Below are 22198 nucleotides of genomic sequence, written 5' to 3'. Positions count from 1 at the left end.
TACCTACTGGGTCATCAGATAGTGTGTATCATATTTTGTCTTGTGCCTTTTTAAAATATTTCATGCCAACTTTTGAAAGACCTTTTGAGTCCTTGCAGAAACAAAACCAATTTGATATTTACAACAACATTTAGATATATTCTCAGTCTATGGAAGAATACTGCTATATGACTGAAACATTTGCATACATATTTAGGATTTCAATCTAAATCTCAAGCTTATTCCATCCTCTAGACCAATATTAAAGGATAAAATGGATAGCCTCTGAGAGATACAAAGAAAATTCTTGAGCAGTGCTGCTAGTATTGACAAAATCATCTTAAAACATATGTGCTTCTAGAAAAGCCAATTTCGCATTTTTATACTGATTTTCATCTTCAGAATGTGCTTTTTAAAATATTGAGACCCAAACTCGGCTCCTCAGGGGCACTCAATGGAGCAACAGGCTACTGAGCAGTCCATCAGAAAGAAAACCAGTTCTCAAATTATTGTGTCATATGTTTTGCAATATGAGATCATTATTGATAGAAACATCAAGTATCTATATTTAAATATTTAAATAGAGGCAACAATTCCTTTCTAACGCACTGCATAAAATCCAAGAAACATGCATCGTTTGTATTATTTATTATGTCATAAAATCAACAGTTGAGAAAAAAGTGAGGCAACTTTCAGGAATGTAATAAAGAGAGAGTTAATTCTATAAAAACAGAGGAAAAAAATCCAACTGAAAGGTAGTATCAAGTAATAAGACATAGAGTTTCTAAAAAAATATTTTTGAAACACACAGATTTCTATTTGCTACCCTGAAAACCCATTTGACAGCTTTAATGTGAACGCTTATCAGTCTGCTTGGAAAATACATGTATTTTCCTCTGTTTCTCAAAGTCCTGCCTCAGGATACGTGGCAGAGCTAACAGCCATGTAAGTGTGAATATGCATGGCTGTGTTGCTGGGAGGCTGAACATTCAAAGGGCAGATTTTTCTAAACAGTTCAGGTTTCATCTACTTTTGGCTGACACACAGTTAAAAAGGTTTGTGTGAAGAAAGGTAAAATCACTTTCTTAAGGCGAACATTCCAGCAAATAAAGTCATTAGTTAGCTATGCTCGTTAAGCTACCAGTGAGTGTACAGCACAGTTTAGGGAACTGAAATAAGGCTGCACTGGCAGCAGGATGCTCTGCCAGCACCCTTCCTCATAGCACTAGGTCTGATGCAGAACCCAAAGATATCTTTTGCCATATTCCAAATTGTCCACTTTGCCCTGGTGGTTCACAGCCAAAGAGCCAAGTTTGGCCTTTGGAAGGCACATAATTTCCAACCCTTTATTAGTTCAGCTTTTACAGAAGAATTCTTGTTACAGCCATTTTGCAGTCTAAATTTCACCAGCACATTTTTCTCTACTCATTACTTTCTGCATACATTTACAGAATGGTGAGACAAAATGTTGATATTATGTTCAACTATTTTTGTTTTTGTATTGTAACTGAGTTTGACAGTTGCAGGGTCAAAGCTTTATAGTTTAAATCCCCCAATACCTTTGAAATCCTTTGCAGGTACATGAAGAACATTGACTTCCTACTTCTCCTGACTACAGAGTTCTACATCTTCTGCTGTTTTACCCTTCTGCTCATACCCAAAGCTAGGCAGAGCTCTGTGAGCTGTGTGTGTTCATAAGCACACAGCCTTGTTATACAAACATGCATTTGTTAAGGAAGAGAAAAGGTAAGAGCTTCCTGTAGGACACAAGAGAAGTTAAAAGCTACAGCTCTACAAGTCAACCAACTAAAAACCAGATGTAATAGTGTCTTCTGATATTCAGATGGAACCTCGAGTACTTCTGTTTGTGGCCATTAGCTCTGATTTGTTGCTGGCTGTCACTGAAAAGAGCTTGTCTCTGTGTGCCCTCTACCCTTCACTTAGATACTCACAGACTTCAAAAAGATGCCCTGAGCCTTCTCTTTTCCAGGCTGAACATTCCCACCTATCTCAATCTTTTTTTTTTTCTTCAGAGAAGAGCTGCTCCATTCCTTCACCATCTCAGCAGCCCTTTTCTGGACACTCTCCAGTATGCCCATGTCTTTCTTGTAAAGGGGAGCCCAGCACTGGACACAGCACTCCAGGTATGGATTACATGGGAAGGATTACTAACTCTGATCTGCTGGCAGCACTGCTCCTAATGCATCCCACTGCAAGGGAGCATGATGACTCATGTTCAATTTGATGCCTGCCAGGACCCCCAGGTCCTTTTTCCAGCCCCCAGCATATCACCTACTTCTCCATCTTCCTGGGGCCAAGGTGCGGCTAACTCGCCCATTTCCCTGCATCCTCCTTCTTAGTCTTGAAAATTCCCCCCTGTCCCCAGTCACATCCCCCAATTGCCATGAAAGTCTGAAGGTTATTGAGAGTGAAGAAGTAAAAGAAATTCATAATGAATGCCACTTTAAGCATTAGTAAAGGAAAATATAGCATCAGTTGATTGTGGTGTCATATATGCTGATTTTCAAGTATAACAGAATAAATCAGGAGTGAACTAAAATTTTCACTTGCTTTCCATGGATTTTAGAAATTACCATTCTCTCTCCCACGGTCTCTCTTCACAATCTAAGTCTTTCCTTCTTGCAGCCAATCCATAAAAAAAACATTCTACCAACAAAAGATGTTGGTAACTCAAACCTTGCTTTCTGATTCTGTCAAAACCATCTCAAGCTTCAAGCAAATGTTTTAAATATGCTTTTCCCTATTACATTGCATTAAACCAGAAAGCAAGTCCATATTACTATTTCTATGTCTTTAGAAAGTAGTATAATTTTCACTGGAAAAGTTAAAAAAGATCCAAAATATATGTGTTGAAATGTTGGCATCTTAGAAAAAGTACAGTGAATATAGGTTTTCAGTTCCTTAATCACAATTTATTCTTCCTTGTTTTATGATATCATTCACCAACTCCTTAGAACACCAGGCAAGGAATGCAGCAAGGATCAGCTATGGAAGGAAGAAGTAAATAACACAAATTTGACAAGAAAAGGATGGAAATAATATAAGTCTCCTCAAAAGGGGGAAAAAATGCAATTTTAAAGAATTCAGAGAAAATCTGAAATCTTCTAAGCTTTTAATAGGTTTTGGAGTAAAAAGAACCTGTTGGAGGAAACCTGTGATCAGTGAAAACAGTCACCTTCTCTTGTTGGAAAAAGGAGATTGCAAGATGGAATTCCTAACACCATCACAAGCACTGACAAAATGAGAGTACTGGCACAGACTACCACATCCAGAGAAAGATTCTTAGCACATTATGAACTTGATCTTTCAGAAGAATCAAGGAGAGAGTTTACAAGCTCCCAGACAAAATTAACTCACACTGAAAAGGCCTCTTTGTACATAAATGGAATCAACTGGAACAGTGTCTAGCAAATGGTTTAGGATAAAGCAAAATAAACATGGATGCCAGTTTTACTGCTTCCTTGTGGAAAGAGAGAAAGGATGCAAGTGCTGTGAATTCTCCTTGCACTGTGGAGTGGAGTGGCAGCAACAATTTCACTGCATTGCCTTCTGTATCCAATTTTTCTTATTTCAAAATAATCAAAGAACCACCAGAAATAAGCTTGTTCTTTCCATCTCTTGATTATGTGTGGACATAAAGTGAACAAAATCAGGAAAAATAAAACCATAATTGCATAGGAGTGGCTTAAAATTAAAACAATAAAGTAACATTGTCTGTGTATGAACAAGACTAGATAGGCTTGTGTAGATGCTTCCTAATAGAGTAAGACAAAGTTTTTCTTAAGGAGAAGGTATGTAAGTTGCACACATCTTCACTGTATGCTTAAAATGTAAGGACAGAGGCTATGTAGCCACTCCTGGCTCAGCTGCCAACAAAAGCCAACGGGCAACCCAAGTGGTTTCAGCAGCGCTTTTGGAAGTGGGAAGGACCAAGGAGGAACAGCTTGCACCCCTTGCCGTCTTTCTCCTGTACGCTCAGTGCCTGCAGTTGGCTGGCACACAAGAAACGCCTCAGCCAGCAGGACCACATGGCCTTTCTGCATCGAGGAAGGAAACATCTGGTAAGCAGAATCTGTAAGAAGTCAGGGGGAGAAAATGGAATACAAAAGTCTTTCTTACACTAGATCCTCTGCCTGTTTGAAATATGAGCAGAAGAAGGAATACACCTTGTCTACACAACCCACAGCTTTGAGCAATCATCATTTGTCATGGAATTTAAGCCACAAAGGAAAGAACTTTATCTTGATACATGGGGTAAGAATTAAACTTATATATATGTGCCGAGATGTATTAAGAAATTATCCAAAATAGCAGTCATGGGTCTCTGAATCATAAAGTAAGTTCATACACAAGTATGAAAAGTGAGCTTTTTTAGGCTATATATTTATTAGAACCAGTATTAATGTATGAATCCACCTTGAAAGAAAATAAGTGTCCTTGAGATGTTAGATTCTATCAGCCAAATTGAATGTCTGCATCAATGGCTCTCCCTAAAAGTCATAATTAGGTCATTAAAATATATTTAGAAAAATAGCCTGTAAAATAAAGTTAAAAAATACTCACCTTCATTTTATTTCATAGGTCACTGTTATACCATCTAATAAGATAATTAAAAACATGCAAGCAGCTGGTACTGAGGCTAAACAGATTAATGTAATAGTCTGTAGTCATATGTGCTGGCAAGGGGTTCACCTCTTTGGCGAGGAGAAGGTCAGCTGCCCTTGGGAAGGGAGGAGAAAGACAGTATTTCTACTTTCCAGTGGCACTGCATTGCAGATACTGAAACTAAAGACCCACATCTATTTTCCTTTCCCTTTGGTGAAGTCCAGGCCATTTAACATCCAAAAAAGGCTTTAACCATAGCAGTAAAACAATACAGTGGAGCAGAGATGAAGTATTTTCCTTAAGTTTCTTACATTTAAAAGCTAAAAGTTATTAGATGTCTAAATCCTTGTTCAAAGTTTTCTAATAGTGAACTTCGAATTTTGATGACATGCTTCTAGGAAAAAAAAATTGTAATTTCTTATTAGTAAAGCTTCTTCCCAAGTACACAAAGAGCGCTTCCATCAGAGCATAAGGACCTGCTAGAAAATTTTCTGTGACCTGACAGGACCCATTCACAAACTCAAAGAATATTTAGAAATATATGCCAGTTACATGTGTTTTTCACTTACATTACTTACAAACTTTATGACCTAAAGGGAAATGCTCACAATCTGAACACATGCAGCATTACATCTGTGCTGTGCTGTGCTTGTGATCAACACAAGCAAGAGTCACAAAGTCTAAGGTGACACCTTCATATTAAAAATAAAACCATACAAATAGTTCTGGAGCATTGTAAATATTCCAAAGAATAATGACATGTTGTCCTTTATTAACACATATACTTGCAGTCTTATACTGGATAGTGCAAAATTGTCCTTTAAAACAAAAAATGTGGAAATCAAGCAACTTCTCCTGGGGTTTATCTTTTACTGCGGTAAAAACAATGCTTTTAAAAGCATTTTAATAACAAAACTTATTATATTCAAATATTTTTTGATTCCTCTCTTCTAATTAAATAATAAAGGCCAACTACTGACACAATCTTAAGCAACTTTTGTTTCAGCAAAAATTTTCAATACAATTTTTCATGTATTAACCTTCTGCATATGTATGACATCTACCACGATTCAAAGATGCCTTTGCCTCTTTTAGGGCAAAAATTCATTAGCCGGTCTTTTTAAAATATAAGACTGAAATGCATTGGGTAAACAAGACTGTCATTAACTTTATCAAATTACTAAGTCACTAAAACAATAATCCTTGACAGGATCCTAAAGTAGGTCAAAATTTCTAAGAAATAACAACCATTTACCAGCATTACCTTTCAAGATAGTTTAGGATTCACTTTTCACCTTTCATAAGGTGTTAGATGTTCAATTTTACTTAACATTCAGTCCAAACTATAACTATCAAAACAATATCCAACCCAACCATCAAATTTACAGCCAGTCTCACTAGATCATAGGAATTACTTGCCACTGAGAAACAAATACACATTTTACATCTCAAGCACTACTAACTAAATAATGGGGATAGCTTGCCAACTATGAAAAGTCAGAAGTTACTTTTATATATATGTCTACATATACGCCTCCCCAATACACATACACACATATATGTATCTTTTTTACTATTTTGCCTTTAATATAGCAATAATACTTTGGCAATGAGATATGTGACCCCTCTTAAAAGACAAATTAACTTCAGTTTTCTAAGTTGGGCTCTTTTACATAATATGAGTATTATTCAGTGGAACTTGTAGCCAATGTCATATTTATTATATGCACTTTGGACTAAGGAATACACAGATACAGAGACCAGCTTTAACCTCCACTTAATCTGTGGAGCATTAAAGAGTCACTAAGCTTTAGGCTGATTTATGTAAAAGGTACCGTGCTCTATCCTCCCCATGACTGTCCATGCTAGCTCCATTCCCTGCATTGGCACTGATACCATGGGAAGCTTTGGCAGGAGGAAGTCATCAGGAAGCTCTCCCAGCTAAGAATGAACAGGTTGGACTGGGTTATCTCCCTGGACTAGCTCCCTGAGAGATGAGTGCTACTGCCTGAGTGGAGCAGGGACACCAGCTCCACAGCTCACACTCTCGTGGAACCAAAGTCTAGCTAAAGCTGGCTCCTTCTTCTTCAAGTGTTGCCACTTGGCAGGTACAACAGCTAGTGCTCTTGAGTTGATGACTTTCAAGAAGAAGCTTCCTGGCTTTAATGGTAGAGAAAGTTCTCAGCTTTCTTTTGCTGATCTGGTTAAATTCTATCTTGCCTACTTTTGAGAAACTGATTTGTGGTCTCTCTATCTTCATATGATTCACACCTAAAAAACATGAAGATTATCCTGGGTGGTATTTTTTGGCCCTTCTTTTAACTGAGACAGTATGCTGCATGCAGAAAACATGAATATGACAAGAAACAGTCATGCAGAACCCTAAAATGGATCTTCTAATATATTTTATCTAAGTGAATATGCTAACTACCCTAGAAGAATTTTACATCATCACAAAGTAGGTCTCATTAGAATCGACTTATTAGGATAAAGAAAATCGTAAGGATACCTAAATCAACCCACCCCAGTCCCACTTTGTCCCTGCAGGCCCACCCTTTGTTCCAACCTTGCTCTTAGTCCAGAAACTTCCTCTGGCTGTTTGAATCGCAGCAAACTCTTTGCTGTTCCCTCTAGGTCCTTACAAAAAGTCTTTCTTTTCAACATCCTCAAGACCAGGCTGTTTGCTCCTCGCTCTCCTCGGCAATGGCTCTGTCTCCAGCCTGCAACAGGTTCTCCAGCAGGGTGTCCCTCCCTGCCACCCCACGCCCGAGGCTCCCTGTGACCAGCGCAGTTCATTCCCTGCACCACACTGCAACATTCCCCACCCAGCTGGCTGCAACCAGGACACGGTGAACAGGCAGGTTCCTCCTGCCTGACTGCACCTCTTTGAAGCAGAGATTCCAGCAGAGCACAAACCAAAAACAAAAAAATGCCAACCAACACAGTCCACTTAATGATGCGAAAATAATCATGTGGTAAGTATGTTTTGTTTTACCCTACTTAAACATGAAAATCAGATGCAATCCTTCTGGTTAGCACAAATCATACTATTAATTTACTAGTCACAAGGAAGAAGATTTTTTGTAGCAGAGTCAGTATTTTGCAGTGTGAAAGATGAAAGTATGCACCTACTGATTAGCTTTCTGTGCTTTCAAGCACAAGACACCCTCTGGTATGTACCCAAGCAAGATTCAAGCTCAATGACATTGCTGAAAAAAGTTTCTTTGACTGGTGTTTACTGCCAACAAAATTGAAATATTATTTTCCTGTAAAATAATCTCAAATTTAACTAATCTTGGCTTTGGTTTTTGAGATAAAATAATCAGGAAATGGAATTTCATGTGGTCCATAAATCCAGTTACTTTGGAGAAGATCAGAAAGGCGATCACTGGTGAATTGAATATTTCAACATTTACCTTAGTTGCTGTGAGTTTACTTTATTGAATACTTTGGAGGAAAAAAAAACCTACAAAAACAACCTTAAAATGTTTAGGCTTTAAAATATCTTGTACTTTCATCAGTTAAGTGTTTTGAACAACTTTTGAAAAAACCAATAATCCAGAAAACAAATTTTCACATCATTCATTAATTAAATACTTCATGTTCTTTTGCTCACTCAGTTTAGATTCCACAATCCTCCTAAAGTATAGGCCCTGTTCTTTCACATTAAATAGATTATGCTTATTATATTCAACCTTCTTAAAATCAGAAAATAAATATAAAAAATTTACCAACCTGTAAGAAATAAAAGTTCCATCTGAATCTGAGGTGGAGGGTGTGCTTCCATTTTCATTTGATCCTCCTAATACAAAAATAAGAGAAAATACCTTTGTTGTAAGACAAACTCTGATATGAACACAATATGGATGACAATTGCAACTGATTTTACCATATATGGTAACTTCAGTCACCACAGAACTCACCTAAAACTTACATAGACAAATCTCAACTTCACCTCTTCAAATTCTTACAGCCATCTTAACTAGACTCCAAGGTCAAACTGGAGTCTGAAAGTTCTGAAAAGCTGATACTTAACTTCCCTTAAAGTTTTGATTGAGGCCCTTCTCAAATTATTAAACACAATTTAACTAGTAAAGGGTGTCAGAAGTACACCATATAAGTAGACAAGCTTGATTTTACCAACATTAAGTCAAAAAATGTAAAAGTTCATCTGTTTTGTAAAAAATTCTGAGCTGACTTTGTGATACCAGCTTTTTTTTTTTTTTTTTTTTTTGTCATAGCACAAGTTCAAAGCTTCCCTGAAAGTACCTATTAAGACGTCTGCCAAACATCTTATTTTACATCCTGTGGGCTGGTGATACATGGAACAGTGATGTTGCTAGAAATCAAGGATTTCAAGGAAATTTTCCTTCTCTAACTATGTCTATTGAAAGACTGTTAAAAGCCAGGAGTTATGTATTTTTCCAAGCAAATTTATTCTTTTCCTGTTTTATACTGTTTATTCTTGCACTGTCATTTAGCTTGATAATTCTTCTATGTTCCTGTGTGCCTCCTTAGTTAATTCACAGGTAACACTACACAACTCTGTTCTCTGTTCTGCTGACTGAAATCAAGTTCATGCAGTCTTTTTTTCTAAACGAGGCTTCATATTCCTCATTTTCTTTAACTCAGTCCTTCTTACACATGGAAAAGGAGGGACAGGAGCTGAAGACAGCATACTAAAAGTTCAGAGTTGATAATTTGGACAGTGGTTTTCTTCTCTATCAAACGAATCTTGCTTGATACAGATGACATTCGCGCCACTCCATCTTGCAGTTTCACAGCCATCCTTAACCAAATATGCCTGCACATTTACTCTCTTTTTTTTAGTCACAAACTTTTCAGTTTACACAAAAAATTCTTGCTCGTGAAATACTGTAGTTCACACAATGTCATGCTGTTTGCAGTCCTCTTTTCTTCAGAGAGGACCAGTCCTGCCTGAATACTCTATTTGCACTGGCACCAGATACTACCTTCCGATAACTTTACTTAATGAAAGTCTATCAGCTCTCATTCTGTGACAAGACAATAAATGAAAATATTGGATAAAACTGGTTCAACCCCAAGCTTCACTAAAAATTCTTTAATTAAAATTTGCATTTTCCTATTCATCCTAGAATTACTATACTTCACTAATCCCTAACCCTTCGATTTCACAGCATCTCCTGTGGCACTGCATCAGATGCTTTGCTGAGATCCAGACAGACTTAATGTATCTCCTGAATGTATATTTTGAAAAGACAGCAGGTTAGCTGGCCACAATGTCCCATTTAACAAAAAAACCTGCAATAAAAGTTATGCCATTTGCTTTGCTTTTCTCTCTTATTTCTTTCTTAAAAACTTTTTTAAAGCGCTGCACAGATAATGGTCAGCCCATGCAGGTGCTTTGCTATCACTTTCCCCTGTTAATCTAAGTACAGGTACGATATTTCCATTCATCTGCCATGAACTGAAGTACTAAAAATTGTTCCATGCAGCAGCATTTGTCAATATTTTTGAAGTCTGCAAGTCAGATTTTTAGCTCTGCTAATTTACTGTACCTACCCAACTCCCATCTATTTTATTGATTTATTTTCAGGCCTTTGCTTGAAATTCTATTTTTACTGAAAATTAAATGTTTTCCTTTTCAGAGCAGAGCTGGATTACATTTAGTATCATTTGTCCATTCACACTACAGAAGGGTTCTAGTTTTTTTTTTCTCTTAGCAAGCTTCTTCACATAGTGAAGTAATATTTTCCTGTGTATTTAAATTCTCATCTTATGATCTGATTAAACTTAATTTTTGCTGATTGTCACTATAAGCCTGCACTTTCTGATATCCAGGATGTGGCCTTCTTTGCAGATCAAGCTACTTTTCTGTTTCTTTGAGCATCTTTGCTTATTCCAGACATTCCTTAAAAAGTACTTAATCATTCACTTTGGCATAAAACTTACAAGTGTTTATTTTCTCATCTAATTTGGAATGCAGGGTTTTTTATTAACTTTTGCACCTTTGTCTAAAATAAATCCCAAACCTCTACTACATTTTAGTCTAAAATCACTCAGTCCAGTTGATTTCACTAATTAGCTCTCTCCATTTATTTTGAAAATGGAAATCCTACTTAATCAATCTGCTTTTTGTTTACTAAATTTAACTAAATTAACAACACCAGATATTTCATCCAGAAGCCGACCCTCCCGTTATTAATAACCATCTGTTCATTTTTCCCCTCATATCTTGTAAAATAGTCTCCCATATTGGGACAATTTTCAGTAATACTCTTTTTCATATATTACCCATCTCCACATCTGATCCTGAGCATTCAGAGAAATGACTGAACTATGCTCAGTCTCTGTTACAGCCATATGGCCAGGTACAGTGATACTGGGCAAGTGCTACAGGGACACAGCACATCAAAATGGGTCCTGAATGCACTACTGCACTTCACTTAAACTAAGCATTCACCTACCAGACTAGTCAGACTGAAAAAAACTCCACCTTATTCACAATGCTAAGTTGATAGATTTAAAAAGTATGTCTTTTCAAGAACAGCAACATAATCTTCCTCCTTTCTGAAGAATGAACTTTATCTCAAAAAATGCATGGACTTTATCATCTTTCAACAAAACCATTTGTCCTGCTTGAAGAGTGAACAGGACTTTGCAAAGAAAATAAGGATAATAGTTGTTCTTTCACCAGGATCCCCACAGTTGGTAGGATCCTGGGCCTGCTATATCCACTGAGTTCTTCACAAACTAAGTCTAGCTTGCTTTATTCTGAAGACAATAATTTCCTGTATTTAAATGATAGCCAAAATACCTTTGCATTTTTAATTGTATACCTATTGTTAATAAATCTCATGAGCATACAAGTCACTGCTTGGACACTTTTTTGTCAGCTGTTTTTGCTTCCTTATCGTATCATTAGCAGCAGCTCCCAGAAATGGATAGGGCTAGGTGTATTCAGCTCTCAAACCCAGGATTTAATGGAACAGACCCTTCTGTGATTGCTCCCTTGCTCTATCCCCTTTAAGATGGGTATGTCTGTTATGACACCTTGAAAGATGACTAAGATGTCATTCATTGAAAGTGATAAAAATCATAAAGCAAAGAGCAAAATATTAATTTTCTTAACAGAAGACTCCCTAAATTTTTACCTTGTTTTATCCAAAAGGCTTTTTAGCAAATCCTATTAAGTTTTCATAGTTAGTGATAAAGAGGACAAATAAGACTGCTGCTTCACTAACTAGTGACATTAAGCTGTGGGAATCCATGCCCTGGATCACCTCTCCTCAGGAAAATTCCAGTTACTTCTCCTGAAAAATATGGTGAACTCTCAGTAGAACAGATATACTACTTCTGTCTTCTTCACTGATATTGACCCAAATTTCTGGCAAAATTAGGACGTATACTAAACAGTTATGAATATAAGATTCATGATGCTAGTAACAAAACTTGTGGTTCCCTTAAAAAAAATTATTCAGTATTATACTAATCTTTAATTTCCTTCTGAAACTCAGTTATGGGAAGAAGGGTTTTGCTAAAGAAACAGAGGATGCTCTAGTAACCCTGCCACAGACCTTGTGAAAAGCCTCCCAAACTTCAAATGCACAAGCTAGGGGAAAAAAGGTAGAATAAATCCTGTCACACTTTCAGAGGGAAGAGAAGGGAAATGAGCAATACTGTAACAAGCACCTGTATCAAAGTAAGTATGGCTTTCAGCACTAGAGCAGTTACTGGCTTTATTACAATAATAAAATAAGGCTGTATCCTTCCAAAGGGCTTGAAAATTACCTGGATTGTTCCTTCTTTAACTGTAGCAACTCCCTCTCCTAAAAATGAAAACCTTCTCCTGAAATTGCCTCACTTCAGTGAAGTCTGTTCTTGTGCACAGAGACCAAGGGCTACATGGTGCTGGGACTCGGGCAGCTGGACCCTGACACTGCTGGACACAGCTGAAGGCTGTTTCAAGAGAAGTTGTGTAACTCAAAATTGACACTTTCCCTAACTAATAAAAAAAGAACATTTCAAATGCTAGCTTCTTTAGACTTCTGAGATGCATGGAGAAGGATTTGCAAACTGAAAAATTGCTAGGGTACTAGATTCACCCAGAACACATGGGCTTGTCACTTGCAGTAACTGTTATTTTGTCAAGGATGTATTTGAGATTATAGGCATAGCATAAAATTGGAGAACCCAGAATAAGGAAGATTCCCTCACTTCCTGAAGATTATCTGAAAACTATGTGAAAAAATTTTAACACAAAGCCTGATTGAAACTTCCACTAATTTTTTGTATTTTTATTTTCAACAGCCTATTACACTGATAGAATCACAGAACTATTTAGGTTGAAAAAGATTTGTAAGATCATCAAGGCCTAACCCTAACCCAACACTGCCAAGTTCAGCATTAAACCATGTCCCCAGGTGGCACATCTTTAAAAAAAACAGATGTATTTTAAATACCTCCAGGGATGGTGACTCAACTGACTGGGTACTTTCTCAGAGAAGAGCTTTTTCAAGGTGCAGCACAGAGTTTCCACTTCAGGTAATAAGAAGAAACTGGACAGCACTTCAAAGCCCCAATTCACAGGTGGGAAGACACTCTGGGTATGCTCCAGGCACAATGAACACTGAGCTGAAGCATGTGCTCAGCAAGAGTAAAAAAGCATGTGAAGAATGATGTAGGGATCAGACATTTCTCTCTCATCTCTCTCACTACACCTTGAAAACAGCAATTTCCTGTGAGATGTAAAAATTCAGCACTGGAGTTTTTAAGGAAAAGGGGTGGGATGCTGTCCAAACCAGCTGCTAGTCCATGAAGACAAGAAGCTTGAGTGACATGGCCTTGCTTGATGGCTGCACACCTAATTAAAAAAAAAAATCAAGCTAATTTTTTTTTCTTCTGAAAACATACTTTGATACTGAGGATTTGTCTTTAAATATATCCATATTTCTGCATGCATGTATACAGGCACACATGCATGTCTGAATGTGGGCACACATGTATTTATACACTGCAAACCAATTTACCAATCCTGTGCCACCTATGAAAGGATTTTATGGCTGGCAATTTAGGATTTTGTGATAAAAGTGATCCTACTTAGGTAACCAAACTGTGCATTTCCCTGCTTACAAGTGTCATAATGGAGACAGATCCTTCTGCTGACCTGTTTGCACTCTGCTTAATGTTTTTCTTTGTATTCTAATCAAAGGTTAAAATGTTGTTAAAACACAAAATTTATTTAACATTGTGAAAATTTAAGTTGATATAAACACTCGATCATTAATGCAGTGTTTTATGATTAGAGACAACTCAAATTTTAACACAAATCTATGCTTGCAGTCTAAGGTTGTCAATTCTTATAACATGACTTCAAAATTCCATGCTATATTAATTTTCAGCATATTTAGAGCTTAATAATTTAATGATTTATCCAATTTTAATTTATACTTTCAAAACCACTTTGAACAATCTGAGGTGCCACTGGAGATCACAACAGTGGTCCTGGTTAAGTCAAATAATAATTATAGCGCTTTCACTTTAAAGATGAGATTATTTTTAATTATTGAGTGAAGTACTTGAGGTACCATACTTATATAATTACGCTACTCATTAAATGGTTATTGAAAGCTGAAATGTAATTTTAATGACAGCTACCTATTTTTCTTTGCACACTTTATAGATGACAGATCAGTCAGGAATTCTAGTTTGCTCAAAAAATCCTTGCAGCTGCACTGGTTCTTTCAGGTGTAAAACAATTAAGCTGTTCTTTTTAAAAAACTTTAAACATTTTTTTTTTTTCCTCAAATGATATCGATATAATATACAGAAGCTAGTAAAAACCAGAACAATAAAGCATGGATATTTTTTTCTTCTTCACAAAAATATCAAAATGCTGGCCCTAAACTATTATGAATTCCAAACAATACCCCCCCGAAAATAGTGACAATACAAATATGGAAGAATAATTTTAGTCAAAATGTGTTCGTCATATAATACAAACAACAAAAAAAATTGCTTAACAGATTGCAGTCCTTTATTGTGAGTATAAAGGGGTAATCAACATACAATAAGCATTTTACTATGCATTAAAACTATATATAATACCATGAGATTCCTTTGCTTTTTCTAACAGCAAGGTTCACAACTCTTCAAACATAAAATTCCTTTGTACTATTTACTCCACAGATAGATATTCATCAGACTGATCTCAGAAAAAATTTATTCTAACACGTAGGCATCTCTCATAATTGACACTACAGTGGTATGGTCTCAGAAAGGAGCACCTCATACACTTATGCTCTGCATCTTAAGCCTTTAAATGTGATGTCTGAAATTCGGGGTATTTCTCCGTTGTTTCAAAGACCCGTATCTTGTCCAAATTAAGCTTTCCTTTTTCACAATGAAAACCAAACAGAGGAGTAAATTTGTTTCATTAACAATATTAAAGCAAAGATTTCTGAGTTCGCTGTATGGGGAGAAGGCAATAAAGTTTTGAAGAGGGAAAAACTGCTTTGTTCCTTCAATCCCCTAGTTGAAATTAATTATAGCAAATGTTTATGAAAACATCTGTTCCATACAGTTATAAATTCTTAATTTTAGCATGGACGATTCCAAGCTCCTCCATTATTTTGAAAGAGAACAGTCTGACAACTGAGAGGTTTACAAAAGAGCAGACAATTTGTATTTCTACAGCACCAAATATGCAGTTTGGAAAGTCTTCAGAATCTCTGTAGCACAGGAAAAATTAAACAAAATACAAAAAGCCTAAGACGACTGAAGCTTTCAGATTTGGGTCCGCCGATAGACCAAAATGGCAGCGGGAGGAGGGAAAAAAAAGGAAAAAAAAAAAAGAAAATAGAAGGAGAACTAATCCCGAAAACATACGGCAAATCGAGATTTTACTACACAAAGTAGATGTTTAAGAAGTGAAACGTCGCGGAGCTGCGGCACTCCGCGCGAGGGACGCGGGCGGGGAGCCGGCGCTGCCGCGCGCCGCCAACAGAGGGCGCTGCAGAGTTTGGGAAGCGGCGGCCGCGGCTGCCGCCGGCTCCGAGCGGGTTCGGCCGCCCCCGCCGCGGGCTCGGCCCGCCCGGCCCCGCACAGCCCCCGCCCGGCCCCGCACAGCCCCCGCCCGGCCCCGCACAGCCCCCGCCCGGCCCCGCACAGCCCCCGCCCGACTCCGTGCAGCCCCCGCCCGGCCCCGTGCAGCCCCCGCCCGGCTCCGTGCAGCCCCCGTCCGGCCCCGCGCAGCGCAGCCCCCGCGCAGCCGAGGCTTTCAAGTCATCCTTTCAAGTGATTAAATGGAGCGCGCTCGGAGCAGCGTACGGCAACTGTAAATTGTGCCTTCAGCTAAAGAATTAAGTGCACTGCACTTCTGATATTTATTAAATAATTATTAGGCCGGAAAGTTGGAGAAGGTTTCGCTCTGAGCAAGTTCGGCTTTCTGAAATAAATCCGACGCAACTTTTGGGTGAGCAATCTTTTACGCAGAAACCTGGCTCTCTATCCCTCACTTTAAGTTCATTTAGCATTAGAAGCACACGTTGAATACATGCAGCACAGATTTCTGATAGCATTTTAGTTTTATCAGCTCTGCCCTAAAATATTATATTTTGCCGCGAATGAAATAAAAACCTATACACAATGATAATTACTGATACATGAAGATAATGAATTGTGAAATGAACTAATGAACTTGCCATTTGAAGTACAAAAGTCTTAGGCTGAAATATTTTGTTTAATCTTCAGTATTGACATGAAAAAATATATTAACCATTAACAGTCTTTTCCCCCCTTTAAGCTTATTTGAATTATTAAAGGAACATAATTGTAAAGCACAATATAGAACCCACAGAGACGCCAACCTTGTGATAGTGAAAGCTGGTCACATTTGGAAGTAGGTAAGGAACACTGCACCAAGGTGCAAAATCAAAGCCTGTTTTAGCCCTGCTGAAAGCTGTTTCATCAGTATGATAGGCAGACACATTGGTTACCATTTAGGAAAAAAAACTTCTCGATATAATATCTTGTACTGCATGTTGCTCAAACCCTGTCTTTTGGATTGCTGACTTATGACAATCAAGTGGCACCTTCCATGATCTTTGCTTATAAAATCACAGTTGCGTATGTGTGTATGCATATATGAGTAAACTCAGTGAATTCTCCAGGCAACATCTCTGTTTGAAACAATTTTGTCTATGCACTTCTGTTTAAATCAAGACACATGAAAGTAAGAAGGTTTCCATTTTAAGTGAAACTGCTTCTGCATGTCTAAACACCAACCCTGTCATTAGGTTAGTCTGTAAATTAACATGCCACCGTTCCCCATGTAAAATGTATGTGTGAAAAAGTGTGGATGGGAAAAGATATACAAGGGTCTAGATGACTGATTCTGAAATTAGAATGTAGCATCAGTGTTTAAGAAATGTAGTCCCATGCAGCTCAATTTAAAATAAATGCAACAATAAGTACATTCAAGGGACTTATTTATAATATTTCTTTTCCTGTTGAAGCCTCTGCATTTACAAAAATAGACCGAGCTATATGCTGTACTCTAAACTAAAACCAATATAATACACAGAGTAAGAAATTTTACTCGAAGGGCACTGAACTAATTCATACAAACGCTTCCAAAGAATTCCCAGGTGATTGCAAGTTACCAAAATCCCAAATACTTTATATCCAGATGTGTTTTAATATAATCTCTCTAGGCATGATAGGAAGGAAATAAGTTTAACTGTGATGCAAATAGTGATTTAAACTCTTCAGAAAATGCATGTACATGGAAAAATAGTTTGACTTCCCATTTAGTGGGAAGCACACAATACTAGCTTATATAAGCAAATGTGACTCCACTGAAGTCGATACACATTTAGCCCAGTAAAGCCTGAACTGAATTTGCTACCAGCAGCAATACGACTAGTAGAACAAAAAAATCCACAGGGTAAGGTAAAAGGTGATTCTTCTAAGTGTTTTTCAGTTATTTCTCCCAGTGCACCTGTCTTTGGTCCATAGCATATTATGTCCACTTCTGTTCATATGCTTCATAATGCTCAGTACTAGAGCCTGCATCAGCTACACAGCCTGGCTGATCATTTATCGTGTGTAACCTACAGAAATTCCTGGGTCATCCCACCAAGTGTGACTCAAAAGATTCCAGGATAAGATACAGACATTTTGGTGTAGTCTGACTGAAGTGGAAACTGTATACTTAATAAATAATTTCATCTCTAACTGGAGTAAATTCTTTAAGAGAGCACACAGTTTTCAAAATCACAAATTGGCAAAATTAGTAAAACAGGAGAGAGTAATCCAGTTTAACTAAGGACAAGCAGCATAACTAGACTTTGCAAAGAAAGAAAAAAAAATCTTAGAAGCTGCCTGGCATCATTGCTAGGAATTTACACCCTGATGATACACAAATGCTGAGTGACTTATACTTGCATCCAGAAGAATTTAGCTAATTTTATCTTATAAACAGCCTAAAAGGCCTTTGAGCTATAAATCGCAATAAACTAAAGATGGCAAAAGGCAATAAACATGAGTTAATGACTCAGCATCCTCCTGAGATAGCACTGGTCATGCAGCTTTGCTTAATCTTAGACATGCACAATCACTATAAAAAGGTGGTCTCCAGAGACCATTTACACTGACAATAAGAAAAACATACAATCTCTTTACATCTTTGAAGGCCACTATCGTCCTTTAACTTACTTCAATTACATCCTATTTTTAACCACATTTCTATCGTATAGATTGTTGCAATCCTTCTGTTTGGGATAATAAATCATACAGATGTATAGTCTAATTTTCAGATTCAAAAGCAGTAATGCATATTCCATGGAGCTTAGAAAAAAAAAAAGAACCAAAAAAGATTAATCAGGAGTTTTCTAGCATTCTGTTGTTTTTCCAAGATTAAATGATAGTAGAAGACAAACAAGAAAGAATTAAGTGCTCTTTTATTGAAATATAGCTGCCCTTTCAACAAAGAGCTAGCTGTTTTTCAATTGGGAATAACAGGTTTATCAGGAGAAAAGCTAGCCTGGCCAGAGAGGCACGTGGCAGTGATATGCAGCCTCACCTCCTACAATTGGGGAGACAGTCTCATGATAACCAGGACCAGGAGTTAAAAAGAGCTTTGCTTCTTTGCTGTTTCTTATCAAAGGATGCTACTGCAGCAGGCTGATGACTTACAGCATTGCTGATGGATGTGAAAGTCTCCTGAAAGCAAAATGTGTTTGCCTGGACCTTCTTTCTGGAGTGCAAATGTGTTTACGAGCACTGTGAAAATCATACCACTTTCCTTCACCCAGCACATGCATGCAAAGAGGCACAGCCTGAAATCAAAGCATCATGTGGCTACTGTGGTGACGTGTGTGTAATTGGCTACTTGCTTGTCTGGGGTGGCAAAACTTGCTTGTCTGGGGTGGCAGCATTTTTGGCTAGGAGGCAACCAGAAAGAATAAAAAGAATTTTGGAATAATAAATGAACAAAAGAATAAATGGAAACATGGAAATTCAGGGACATGACAAACTAAAAGGCAGAGGAGCTCCTTGGCATCCAGTGGAAGGGCTGGCACTATCCCCGAGAGGCAGCAGCAGAACTGAGGGGTTTGGCTCCAAGGAAGAGGAAACAGACGAGAAGCTTCAACTGAGGAAGTTGTCACTGAGATGCGAGACTGGGCAGTGCCTGGGCTTTCTTTAAATGTGATGGTTTTAAAAGCACACAGTAAGAGGTGAAGAAAGTCCCACGTGAAGGAATGTGGGAAGCTGCCAGTCTCTAAAATGTTCAGGGTCAAGGAGAGCCTCTTGGGCTCCCACAGCATCCCTGCCATCCCAGCTCAGCCCTGCCAACTCCTTCCAGCTGCAGCCTCCTCCTTCCCTACCACAACTCTTAGCACTACTGGTAGCAAACAGGTCTGTTGGTCCAAAACCAGACCAGACTTTGGATTTATATTAACATAAATTGCCCAATAATAGATTAAATCAGTTAGAAATAGGATCCTGTTCACATCTATCTAGTAAACATATTTTTAATAATGTAACTAAGTAACACATTAAAAGTTATCTGGACAAAACTTAAAACCTGTTCCAATAGCAGCAGAGTCTAGAGGTAGCACAATTCAGAAACACACTGTTAAAAAAAAAAAAAATCATGTTACCTTCACCTTACAGCAGTACTAGTACCTGACCACCTGGCAAGGCACCTGAGAAAAAAACCCAAAACCTGAAGACAACCAGCACTGTCACAAAGACTCAAATACTCAACTCTTGAAGGGTGTTACTGCTGCTGATGGAACGGCCCTCATCCTAATCAAATTAACTATAACGTGAACCAGGAAGGGACAACTGAGTTTACATCTGCCTAGCTTGGTTTTACAAGATGAAGCCAGAAAGCCCTGGACTACCACTGAGGCTGTCTAATTAAGGCTGTTAATTCTTGGAATACATTGTGCATCCAGAAGACCCATAACTGAGAGAACGTAAAATGGAGCAGTACCCTACATTTTCTATAAATTTCTCCAAAGAAAAAACATGTCACCAAACAGTATAAAAGAAGTACTGAGCTAGAGCTTTTAAACTGCCAAATTGAAATATGCCAAAGCATAATAAAAACACTAGATTTTTAATCAAAATTCTTGTAAATCAACCTTTAGGCAATTTGGAGAGTACCAACTGTGCACTTTGCTGGTGCAAAAGCAGATGCATGTTGTGAATGACAGATCTAGAAAAATTTGAAGAGCAAAGGTATATATGCACTAGCAGTAAACTCTAGATGTCTAAGAGATGAAAGTCCACAGCTACATCAGAATATAAAAATATATCAAATTGACAGCAAGAATGACAAAACACTTCTATTTACTACAGTGCAAGGTGCTTTGTCAAACAACTATCACTTTGTTGTAGATACTGAGGAAAAAAAAACTCCCCACAAAACATTTTTGCCAAAAAGTATGTAATCCATCCTGGGACAGATTTCTGCTCCCCACCCTTGCCCTCCTGTGTGGAGGATGAGTAGTGTCAATCCCTAGTGGCACTTCAGAATGGTACTAAGGATGAAAGTACAAAGCACTGAAGACATAAGAAATATGAGACTTCTAAAATGCAAATAAGACAAGTGTGACGATTTTTTTTGTGCCTAACAATTGTAGTGAAGTTTTCCAAAACTTTGATGACTTAATTTACACAATAGTACAAAAAGTTATTTAGTAGTAGTCAATTCTTCCCAACAGTTACCTCAGTTCTCTAAAATAAAAAATCTTTTAGCCAAAAAAAAAACCAGTCTGTGTGCAAGACAAAAATGTCACCCAGCATTGGAGAGATTCAGCTGTTTGATTTTGCATTTTTTGACCAAATACCACCTGAGAAAAATGTGAGAAGGCATTTCACATATGTAATGCGTACTAAACCTCAAAAATAACCATCTGGAGATCAACAGAACAGTCCCAAGGGTCTACAAAATTCTAAAATATTTTCCCTTTTCTTTCCATTTCACCTCAATTTATGGCTGTGATTTTCTTTAAGACAAGCATGGTACCTTTATATCAAGCTGGAGAGGAGAAAAAGGTTTGAACCAGAGACTTTGGCTCTTCCATACCCGAGCTCTGCATTCTCAGCAGGCTTCACACCATTCCCCCCAACACTGCATCCAGACAGCACAGAGCTCAAGTGACGTGAAAGGAACGCTCTGCACCAGGTCATTCGGCACATCCATGGCCTGGTGCTAGAGACCTGGAGGAGCTGCTGAATTTTCATGCACATATGGGAGTGAAATTCCATACAACAGCTGTCTGACTCAGGTACAGGCATTATTTGAAAAAGCACTCGATGCTGGGACTGCAGGTTGCAAGACAGAGCAAGAAAGAATGTCTACGTCTGAGCAAGGCTTCCATTTCCTGCCATTGGAATGACAGTGAATAAAGATGGTGAAAATTGCAGCATGTGAATACTGGTGTAATTACCGAATGGCTCCCCACATAATTATGCAAAACAAATCTATCCATAAGTTAATGTAGCCATTTTCTTTTTGAAACAGAATTTTCATGCCATCCATCAGTCACCCAAAAAACACAAACCTTAGATGACTTAAGTACACAGAATTTACTCATTTGGTCTGTAATATAAGCAATGCATGTGAGTAGAAAAAAAGGTTTAATGAAACAAAATAACATACTCCACTAGGGAAAACATATTTTGCCCAAAGAAAAAATTCATGTAAATAAGTGGAGGCTTGACTATTTGATAAATATAGCCCCAAAGGTTATATGTTTACTGAAAGAATATAAATATTGTAGGTGATGTAGATTTTTTTTTTTTTTGACTAGAAACATTAATTGCTTTCTAAATACAATAATATTCTTTCAAACTGTGGGGTCTCATTTCTTTTACTGCAACAAGTAACCAATTACCTAACAAAAATGTTTACATTAATCACAATCACTCTATATTTTAGTTTTTATACCACCGATTTTATTTTTGCTTAGAACTGAACTCCCTCAGGCATTCTTTTGTGCCAACCGTTAATTTCTATCAGTGATAAAGTTCCCTTAAGCTTCTTTTAACATCTACTGGACATGACCTCATAAAATTTAATGCCACTCATTAACCC

General features: G+C 37.7%; 1 protein-coding gene across 2 annotated transcripts in view; it reads right to left on the bottom strand.

The window, feature by feature from the left end:
* TBC1D5 (TBC1 domain family member 5) overlaps nucleotides 1-22198 on the bottom strand; it is a 316725-nt gene that overhangs the window by 148458 nt on the left and 146069 nt on the right. For both annotated transcript variants that reach the window (XM_084207646.1, XM_084207647.1), the window contains one exon: nucleotides 8341-8407. In XM_084207646.1, coding sequence (XP_084063772.1) covers nucleotides 8341-8407 — 67 coding nt within the window. The remainder of the gene's footprint in view (nucleotides 1-8340; nucleotides 8408-22198) is intronic.

Source organism: Fringilla coelebs (assembly GCF_963513975.1).
Source record: "Fringilla coelebs genome assembly, chromosome: 1".
Taxonomy (NCBI): Eukaryota; Metazoa; Chordata; class Aves; order Passeriformes; family Fringillidae; genus Fringilla; species Fringilla coelebs.
Note: the sequence above shows the minus strand (reverse complement) of the source record. Positions and strands in the feature narration are given on the sequence as shown.